The 10,747-nt window shown below is 41.4% G+C and overlaps 1 protein-coding gene across 1 annotated transcript in view; it reads left to right on the plus strand.

Moving 5' to 3' along the window:
- Positions 1 to 10,747, plus strand: part of micu1 (mitochondrial calcium uptake 1) — a 142,533-nt gene that overhangs the window by 112,294 nt on the left and 19,492 nt on the right. The window contains exon 8 of the mRNA XM_060925465.1: positions 8,470 to 8,670. Coding sequence (XP_060781448.1) covers positions 8,470 to 8,670 — 201 coding nt within the window. The remainder of the gene's footprint in view (positions 1 to 8,469; positions 8,671 to 10,747) is intronic.

A 10,747-nucleotide genomic window follows, 5' to 3' on the forward strand; every position in this document is an offset into this window, starting at 1 on the left:
ACTACTATACCCCGCACTACTATATCCCCCACTACTATATCCCACACTACTATATCCCCCACTACTATACCCCGCACTACTATATCCCACACTACTATATCCCACACTACTATATCCCCACACTACTATACCCCCCACTACTATACTATATCCCCCACTACTATATCCCCACACTACTATATCCCACACTACTATATCCCCACTACTACAGTGGGGCAAAAAAGTATTTAGTCAGTCACCAATTGTGCAAGTTCTCCCACTTAAAAAGATGAGAGAGGCCTGTAATTTTCATCATAGGTATACCTCAACTATGAGAGAAGAAGAAGAAGAGAGAGTCCCATATACGATTCGTACATTGGGGGAGTGCCTGTTAGAGAGCGCACTTGTCCTGGGCCATCGGCATAGTGAGGTAGGGTGGCCAGTTCCTTTCCTCGCCGCCTTACTTCCCCCAGTGTTTCCACCAGGTCCCCATTCACTGCTGGGTGGACAGGGAGCGAGCCCCAGATCCCCGTCGAGCCAAGGCTCGAACCGGGGACCGTTCGCTTAGTGGTCAAGCGCTCTAACCACTTGGCCACTTCGCCTCCCAACTATGAGAGACAAAATGAGGAAAAAAAAATCCAGAAAACCACATTGTCTGATTTTTAAAGAATTTATTTGCAAATTATGGTGGAAAATAAGTATTTGGTCAATAACAAAAGTTCATCTCAATACTTTGTTATATACCCTTTGTTGGCAATGACAGAGGTCAAACGTTTTCTGTAAGTCTTCACAAGGTTTTCACACACTGTTGCTGGTATTTTGGCCCATTCCTCCATGCAGATCTTCTCTAGAGCAGTGATGTTTTGGGGCTGTCGCTGGGCAACACGGACTTTCAACTCCCTCCAAAGATTTTCTATGGGGTTGAGATCTGGAGACTGGCTAGGCCACTCCAGGAGCTTGAAATGCTTCTTACGAAGCCACTCCTTCGTTGCCCAGGCGGTGTGTTTGGGATCATTGTCATGCTGAAAGACCCAGCCACATTTCATCTTCAACGCCCTTGTTGATGGAAGGAGGTTTTCACTCAAAATCTTACGATACATGGCCCCATTCATTCTTTCCTTTACACAGATCAGTCGTCCTGGTCCCTTTGCAGAAAAACAGCCCCAAAGCATGATGTTTCCACCCCCATGCTTCACAGTAGGTATGGTGTTCTTTGGATGCAACTCAGCATTCTTTCTCCTCCAAACACGACAAGTTGAGGTTTTACCAAAAAGTTCTATTTTGGTTTCATCTGACCATATGACATTCTCCCAATCCTCTTCTGGATCATCCAAATGCTCTCTAGCAAACTTCAGACGGGCCTGGACATGTACTGGCTTAAGCAGGGGGACACGTCTGGCACTGCAGGATTTGAGTCCCTGGCGGCGTAGTGTGTTACTGATAGTAGCCTTTGTTACTTTGGTCCCAGCTCTCTGCAGGTCATTCACTAGGTCCCCCCGTGTGGTTCTGGGATTTTTGCTCACCGTTCTTGTGATCATTTTGACCCCACGGGGTGAGATCTTGCGTGGAGCCCCAGATCGAGGGAGATTATCAGTGGTCTTTCTTGTATGTCTTCCATTTTCTAATAATTGCTCCCACAGTTGATTTCTTCACACCAAGCTGCTTACCTATTGCAGATTCAGTCTTCCCAGCCTGGTGCAGGTCTACAATTTTGTTTCTGGTGTCCTTTGACAGCTCTTTGGTCTTGGCCATAGTGGAGTTTGGAGTGTGACTGTTTGAGGTTGTGGACAGGTGTCTTTTATACTGATAACGAGTTCAAACAGGTGCCATTAATACAGGTAACGAGTGGAGGACAGAGGAGCCTCTTAAAGAAGTTGTTACAGGTCTGTGAGAGCCAGAAATCTTGCTTGTTTGTAGGTGACCAAATACTTATTTTACCGAGGAATTTACCAATTAATTCATTAAAAATCCTACAATGTGATTTCCTGGATTCTTTCCCCCCATTCTGTCTCTCATAGTTGAAGTGTACCTATGATGAAAATTACAGGCCTCTCTCATCTTTTTAAGTGGGAGAAATTGCACAGTTGGTGGCTGACTAAATACTTTTTTGCCCCACTGTATATCCCACACTACTATATCCACACTACTATATCTCCCACTACTATATCTCCCACTACTATATCCACACTACTATATCCCACACTTGATTCCTGACACATATTTGCTTATCTTTACTAGTGGTTTGCAAAAGTAGTAACCGAGTCTTCACACTGTTTTAATTTGAAATACCACTGATATTCCATTTATTTATTTTCTAATAAAAATAACATCAAAGCTGTCAAGGTAAGAAACATCTGCCTAGTTGAGGTGATTGACACTGGCAAAGGTGAGTGGAAAATTATAAATTGTAGGTCGGCCTGTTGATATTATTAATAATAATAATAATAATTATTGTGTGCAGCACTTAATAAAGGTCAAATAAATAGGCCTATAAAATAAATACATTTTAAAAAACAGTGAAATTATAATATGAGCAATAGATCAATAGATCACAGCAGTTGTGCTGTGTCCTGCACGTCATTGCTCTCATCCATGGCCAAAGCAAAAAACTCGAATTCTGACGCTTTCTCATTCAGCTGGTCATACACGCTGTCCCCCAAATCTTCGGTTCGCCTGGTCATAGTAGGTGCGGAGAGACTCACCGCGTTGAGCGCATCCTTCTTGTCGGGACACACCTCCTCGGCCACAGCAAGCATGCATACATCAGTAAACGGCTTTCCATGGGTAGCTAGTAGGTGAGCTGCCTTATAGCTAGCTCGGACAGCAGCCTGGTTGATCTGGGTTTGGTGAAGGAATACATTCTGTTGTGCAGCCAGTCTGCATTTCATCCTCCGAATCCTGTCTTCTCTTGTTTGCTCTCGCAAACTAGCATACTCTTTGTGGCGGGTTTCGTAGTGATGACGCAGATTGTATTCTTTGAAAACCGACACACTTTCTTTACATACAAGAGAAACTGCACGGTCCTTACACTGAACGAAAAAATAATCGGTGGTCCACTGTTCTTTAAAAACTCTGCACTCTCTGTCAGCTTTTCGCTTACCGCTAGCCATTTTGCTGTCCTGAACACTGACAGTTCTCTGCGCATGCGCTGCCTGTCACTGCTTGATTGCGAGCATATGACGAAAATTCGGAAAATATGAATAGTTCATTTTATAACTAAATATCAATTTTAATTGATAAAATCAACAAAATACAAGATGCAGACATGTTATTATTTGCCAAAAAGCAATTTAAAAAATAGGCCATGACCACTTTTGGGGATTGCCTCATAGGGCCGGTTCAAGTGGTGGGGGGCAGAGGGGCTGGGGGCTGGTCAAAGGGGGGTGGCGGGCCGGAATTGGCCCGCGGGCCGTAGTTTGATGACCCCTGCTGTACATGTTGAACATTGATAAATCCTGCATGTCATAAATTGCTTGACTAGTGTACGGTTACATATACAACCCCAATTCCAAAAAAGTTGGGACGCTGTGTAAAACATAAATAAAAACTGAATGTGAAGATTTGCCAATCATGGAAACCCTATATTTCATTGAAAATGGTCCAAAGACAACATATCAAATGTTGAAACTGAAAAATTTTATTCTTTAATTGAAAAATATATGCTCGTTTTGAATTTGATATCAGCAACAGGTGACTGAAAAAAGTTGTATAATGCTAAAAAAAGAAAAAACCAAAACTAATTAGGTTAATTGGGAACAGGTCAGTAACATGATTGGGTACAAAAAGAGCATCCCAGAGAGGCGGAGTCTCTCAGAAGTGAAGAGGGGGAGGGGTTCACTGCTCTGTGAAAGACTGCGTGGGCAACAATTTAAGAATAACATTCCTCGGTGTAAAACTGCAAAGAATTTGGGGGTCACATCATCTATGGTACATAATATCAAAAGATTCAGAGAATTTGGCGAAATCTCTGTATGCAAGAGACGAGGGAAGCCGTGGCCTAATGGTTGGAGAAGCAGCTTTGGGACAAAAAGGTCGCTGGTTCCATTCCCTGCATCAACAGGAATGGCTCAGGAACACTTCAGAAAACCATCATCTGTGAAAGCAGTTCATTACTGCATCCACAAATCCAAATGAAAACCAGATATAAACAATATCCAGAAACACCGCCACCTTCTCTGGGCCCGAGCTCTTTTACGATGGACTGAGGCGAAGTGGAAAATTGTCCCAAAGGCTGACGAATCAAAATCTGAAATTCTTTTTAGAAATCATAGACACCACGTCCTCCAAGCTAAAGAGGAGAGGGACCATCCGGCTTGTTATCAGTACACAGTTCAAAAGCCAGCATCTGTGCTGGTATGAGGGTGCATTAGTGCACATGACACGGGTAGCTTGGACATCTGGGAAGGCATCATTAATGCTGAATGATGTATACATGTTTCAGAGCAATATGCTGCCATCCAGACAAAATCTTTTTCAGGGAAGGCCTTCCTTCTTTCAGCAAGACAATGCCACAGAGCCTAATCTAGGGCGCGTAATACGCGATAATACGCATTTTTTATCTGTCTGTCGCACATCCACTTTTTGGGCACGAGAGTGATATCGCGTATCTATTCATTTTGTCACGCATTTATAAGTAGAGAGCGTGTAGTCGCGTTTTACTGAATCTTGTGCATATCAATTTGTCAGCACCTGCTAGCAAGCACTGCGGTAAATATAGCGTTGTTTACACACCAATCGCAAAAAATCGGAAAGGACCGAAGTATTCCGAATGGTTTATTTAGCGGGTAAAACAGTTTTGTGAACTATTATATCATTGGTCACTGAACCGGAAGACAGTGTATCTCAACCAATCGTGTGAAGTGTTTTAAAAATACCCAAAAGCACATGGCATATCGTTCTGTCTCATCCAAACATAACATTCAGACCCTCCAGGATTTCACGATTTGCAACATCAACGCAAATTCAACCAATCCCCGCGAATTCAGGGCGGTGTTGCAATTATATCCAATCACCGCAACTTTCCCGCAAATTTGACCAATCGTTGGCGTCGTCTTGCGGTGACGTCGACAAACTACCTTCCGCCTTACTTCCGTGTATACGTTCAAGAGAAGCAGCATGTGCGCAGTGTTGCCAGATTGGGCGGTTTTAAGTGTATTTTAGCAGGTTTTGAACATATTTAGGCTGGAAAATGTCAGCAGTATCTGGCAACATTGCATGATATGCGAGTCAGTGTTTAAGTAGGCTTAAATTCTGTTACTGAAAGTGTGTTATGTTTACAGTGAAGGACTGTGTGCACTTTATTATTTTTTTTTACTTAATACAAGAAATTAATGGATGCCAACATTTTTGCCAAAATGGTATTTTATTTTCCATTGTTTAGGCAGCTTCAGCATCATACTGTGAGATTCTGTTCAAATTGTTTTTTTTTTTTTCTTCTATGAAGCCTGAGCCATTTATTTTATTAGTTTATAATTATTGTTTAATTTAGTCTTCAGGAGAGACTGCCTGCACACAGTACTAGTATTAATAGTTTTTTTCTTACATGAAAGCTGAGGCATTTATATTATATTTTAAGGTAACTTCATGTTGTGCTGTGAGGTTCTATGCACTTTAACTTTTGAACCAACAGGTGTGTTTGGATAAGTAAAGCCTATTTTTCTGCATTTTTGTCGTCCTGGTAATCTTACACATTCTACATGATTGCTAGGTTGTTGTTTTTTTTGAGTAATTTGTTTAATTTTTCTTGTTGAAAGTTCAATTTAGTATTATGTTAATGATATTCTAAAAGTAAAGATTAATAAAACTGTTCTGTTTATAGATGTACTCTTGAAAATATCTACCAATGTATTACGTATTTTTCTGTCCCCACTAACTGGAACAAATGAGGGATATTTTTACCCATGTTAATATTTTCTGTCCCCTGTTTCTACAACTAGTGAGGGATCTGTCCCCTATTTTCAAATTCCTAGATTAGGCTCTGATGCCAAACCGCTTTCTGCACGTATTAAAACTGCATGGCTTTGTTGTAAAAGAGTCCGGGTGCTAAACTGGCCTGCCTGCAGGCCAGACCTGTCTCCTATTTTAAAACATTTGGTGCATTATGAAGCGCAAAATACGACAAAGGAGACCCCGAACTGTTGAGCAGCTGAAATCGTATATCAGGCAAGAATGGGACAACATTTCTCTTTCAAAGCTACAGCAACTGGTCTCCTCAGTTCTCAAACGTTTACAGAGTGTTGTTAAAAGTAGAGGTGATGCAACACCGTGATAAAACATGCCCCTGTCCCAACTTTTTTGAAATGTGCTACTGACATCAAATTCAAAATGAGCAGATATTTTTCAAAATACAATAAAATTCCTCAGTTTCATCATTTTTGATATGTTGTCTTTGTACTGTTTTCAGTGAAATAAAGGGTTTCCTGATTTGCAAATTATCGCATTTTTAAATTCTTTTTAAATTTATTTATGGTTTACACAGCATCCCAACTTTTTTTTGGAATTGGGGTTGTAAACATTTACAAAAAGAAACTCCCCCAATTTGCCATATATGGTAAACAACCTGCCGTCACGAATGATTTTATGGGTCCGTGTGTGCAATCTTTAACTACATTCGGAAAAGCTGCAGGAGTGTGAAAATGGATGGGAAATGCCAAACCCGTCTCCAGTTTCTCATTCTGAAACATCCTGTGGCTAAAAATCTGAAAGAACTAAAGAAGGGCATGCACTCGAGTGCGCCTGATGATGCCTTTGCTGCGGTTGATTGTGGGATGAGTTGCTGGTAGGGATAAATCAAAATTCCACCGGGCAAAAGAAATCCACTGACGAGCCACTCATTGTTCTCTCAGCAAAGAGTTTCGTGCAGAAAAAAATTCAAGCGATAGCGAGGTCCGCATCATCCCATTCAATCTGTAGACGTGGCTTTTAGAGTACTTCATGTTCTATCTGTTACCTGTCTGTACCTTGTTGTGAGCAGCACAGTCTGCAGTTACGCTGTAAATTATGCTAAGTGGGATCCGTTTATCCCCGATTACACTTCTTTACCCCAGGGGATTCCAGATGAGCGTGAACAGGACAGTTCTAAATATGTGCACATCACTGAACACGAGAATAACTTTGTAAACCACAGCCTGTGTACGATAATCCTCAAATCCCGTCTGACTGGTTTTAATGGTTGATGCCAGCCAGTTACTTACTCATGAGCAACTATTCTCATTTTTGTTGCAGCTTTTATGTGAAAAGATATAGAGCATGACTCAGAGCCGGATGGACCACAGCACTGTTCCCGAAGTGCTCATAAGCGCACGTCTTTAGCTCATCTGACCATAAGGCTGATGAGCTGTTGCCATGGCGTAGCGTCCCTCCATCCGTCCGTCATCCACGATTCAGATAATCGTCTCTCCGTCAGTTCTCCATGGATTTCCATTCCGATTGCTTTGTTTTTGAAAGAACTCATCACTCTGCACGAAACTTAGTTGTTGTTTTTGTCATTTGTTTGCTAACGAGTTACAAATTAGGCCAAATTAACGAATTTTTCCAGGCTTCTCACTAGCATTGTTTCTCATTTCTCATCCGATTCCAGTTCTGATCGATGTTTGTTTTGGGCAGATCTTCCCTTGAGGAACAAAACTTGGCCGTTTGTTTGCTGGTTTTCGTTTATTTTTTTTTTTTTTTCAGTTAAATCGTATCTCTTCCCGCTATTCTCAGTGGATTTCAGTTCTGGATGTTTTGTTTGAAAGAATTAGTCCTTCTGTACAGCACTTGGTCATTGTGTTGTCAAATTTTTGTTAACGAACTGCTAATTAGGTCAACTTCACAAATTTTGGGACTTTTTTTTTAGAATTGTATCTCCTGGGGGCGTCGTGGCTCAGGTGGATAAGGCGCCATACCATAAATCTGGGGACCCGGGTTCGATTCCGGCCCGAGGTCATTTCCCGATCCCTCCCCGTCTCTCTCTCCCGCTCATCTCCTGTCTCTACACTGTCCTATCCAATAAAGGTGCAAAAAGCCCAAAAAATATATATAAAAAAAAAAAAAAAGAATTGCATCTCCTCTCGCAGTTCTCACCCGATTTCAGTTCTGACTGATGTTTTGGGTCGATCTTGCGTCAAGGAACAAAATTGAGTCCTTCGTCGATTTGGTTGTTGCAAACAATTTGTCGCAGAGGGTGGTCCTGTGTCTCATTGTCACATTTCGGTTCTGTTTGACGTTTCTTTAGTCATGGTTGGTTTGATGGCGGGCCAGATGAGCTACTACGTCCTTGACGTTCTGGTCTCATGATCGGACAGCCCATGTGCCTCCACTCAAAGCTCTTTAACGTTTTCTCAATGTTAAATATGAACTCTAAAGGTATGTCTGGTTTGACCAGTGAGAGCAGAGTCATTGCTGCTTTTGTCTCGTATGCCTCCTAATATTTCAAACCAGGTCCTGCATTTCGTGACTATCGCAGCACAACACCAGCTCAAAATATTTCTTTGTACGCATGTATCACAGGTGCAGAGTATAATCCGTTCTCAGACCAGCATGGGGATGAGGCACAGGGATCGCTCCACCACAGGCAACATGCTGAGGACAACTGGCTGCAGCTCGGCTCTCACTACCTACTTCTTCGGGGCCGACCTGAAGGGTAAACTCACCATCGGCAGCTTCCTGGAATTCCAGAGGAAACTGCAGCACGATGTTCTCAAGCTTGAGGTACTGCAGTCTGTGAGGTGGCTTGCTCACTGATAGCGATATTGTCTAGCGAACGGATATTGATGATTAATTATACATACAGGACACTTTTTCGATGGACTAAAAGCATGTGTTCTAGTCCCTTCTAGCAGGTTCCATTCACTTGGTTTGATAGCATGCGATGTTGAGCATATCCTACATGTATTACGTCACTCTGCCCAATGGAGAATATGGTTTACGATATTGCATGGTTGTCAAGACAACATGACGTCGCACGTCGGCGATAACGCGAATATTCAGTGAGAGAGTTTTCTGCTGCGCATGCACAGAAGCATTTCTTTGTTTGCCGGCGGCGCCCACAATTGAATTGAAAATGCCATGAGATGCGTATTGCATGTAAAACGTCCATGCTAGCGAGCGACTGTGGCAATTTGTAAACAAAGATGGCGGCCAGGTTTGCTTCATTAAATACAGAAGATTTTGAAAGACACAGATGTGTTGAACACCCAAAAAGTATCAGTAATTGTTCTATCGAATGTGTAGTAGGAGTAATAATAATAATGACTTTTTTTCATGGTATATCGGATCTAGTCCATTCAGCTAGCATGGTATTGAACTCCTCTTCAACTCGTTCAGTATCATACTAGCTGAATGGAATATGCCACGAAAAAAGGCCAGCCAGATGAGTAAGACCTACAAACCAGTAGCACATAAGGCAGAAAAAAAAACCTCTGGAACGATTCGACACAGTTGCGTAGCTGTTCTGAGCTATCTTATACTGGCGGTCACTACCTGGAAGCCCCGCCCCCTTCTGTCTGTCTTGTATGCATAATCGTGGCGCTTGAAAGTTGCACTGATGTTGCGCTTTCGCTTTCCGTCAAGCAGGGATCCCAGACGTCCGCTATTTAGCGGAATTCCGCTATTTTCTAGCGAAAGTTTTTTTAAATCTCTTGTATATCCATTAAAAATATGTTTAAGTAAAATGACCAGCAGAATACGTTCTGATTTGGTTTGCTTGTTTAGTGATGTTTTCGTCGGCTTCGTTTGTTCCCGTTGACATTCGGGAACACTCCTTCTTCTGTCGATTTATTGGCGGTTAACAATCGATGTGTATTATCGCCATCTACCGGGCTGATCGGGAACACTCGGAAGTTAAATTGATGTAAATACCGCGAGACTGTACGCGATAGAACGAGAAAACAATATGGCTGCGCCCATTTGCTAGAAAACATGTTTTAACTCCGTTCGTGCTTTTGTTTCTAATGCGTTGAACTTAATTTAATTCTAATGTGTTGAACTTAATTCAGAGCACTGCAGGAACATCAGAAAAGCAGAAGGAAAGATCAGAGAAACAAAAGCAGAGAAAACTGGAGGAAAGATCACAGAATGCAGCCCAGAAAAGAGCATTAAATTCCTTTGCAGTGAAACCTTTCAAAAAGAGAGAGGTTTAAATCAAATATCTCCAGTATTTGCTGTACATATGTATATACCTAATATTACTGAATCATTGATTTCTGCTCATATTCATGATTTTTGAAAAATGAATGTGGCTTATATTAGACTAGTTTTGACTAACTTGAAACAAAAAAATAAACAAATGAGATGAACTATGGATACTATTGTTATATTATAACAAAATCAGTGGAATATTTAGGCAAGTATATTCTTCAAAGCTACATTTTCGTCTAGTTTTTATAATTTTTTTTGCCACTTATGTCATTGATTACAAAATATGGCATCAAATAGATACACATTATGGTTAAATTCTGTTGCTTTTCTATGTTAAATCTATGTAAAAAATGTGTTCTATAGCATCTTTAAATGTTAAAATCTCAACAGCTTCAGGCAGCCCCCTTGACCCCTGCTGATAGTTTCTTACATTCCTCTATTTTTTTCAATTACTGCTGGGATCCCTGGTCAAGGGAAACGGAGCACGTTTTGAGGTCATTCATGTGAAATAAAACCAATTAATGTATATGTTCGGCAAGTATATAGTTCACGTCAGTTGACTGTATTTCTTAGGGGCGTTACCAGAAATATGGATATTTCTACAGGGTGGACAAATTAGGCTGAGAAACAACCGTGAAAATGTTAAGTG

The sequence above is a fragment of the Neoarius graeffei genome, chromosome 7 (genome assembly GCF_027579695.1).
Source record: "Neoarius graeffei isolate fNeoGra1 chromosome 7, fNeoGra1.pri, whole genome shotgun sequence".
Taxonomy (NCBI): domain Eukaryota; kingdom Metazoa; phylum Chordata; class Actinopteri; order Siluriformes; family Ariidae; genus Neoarius; species Neoarius graeffei.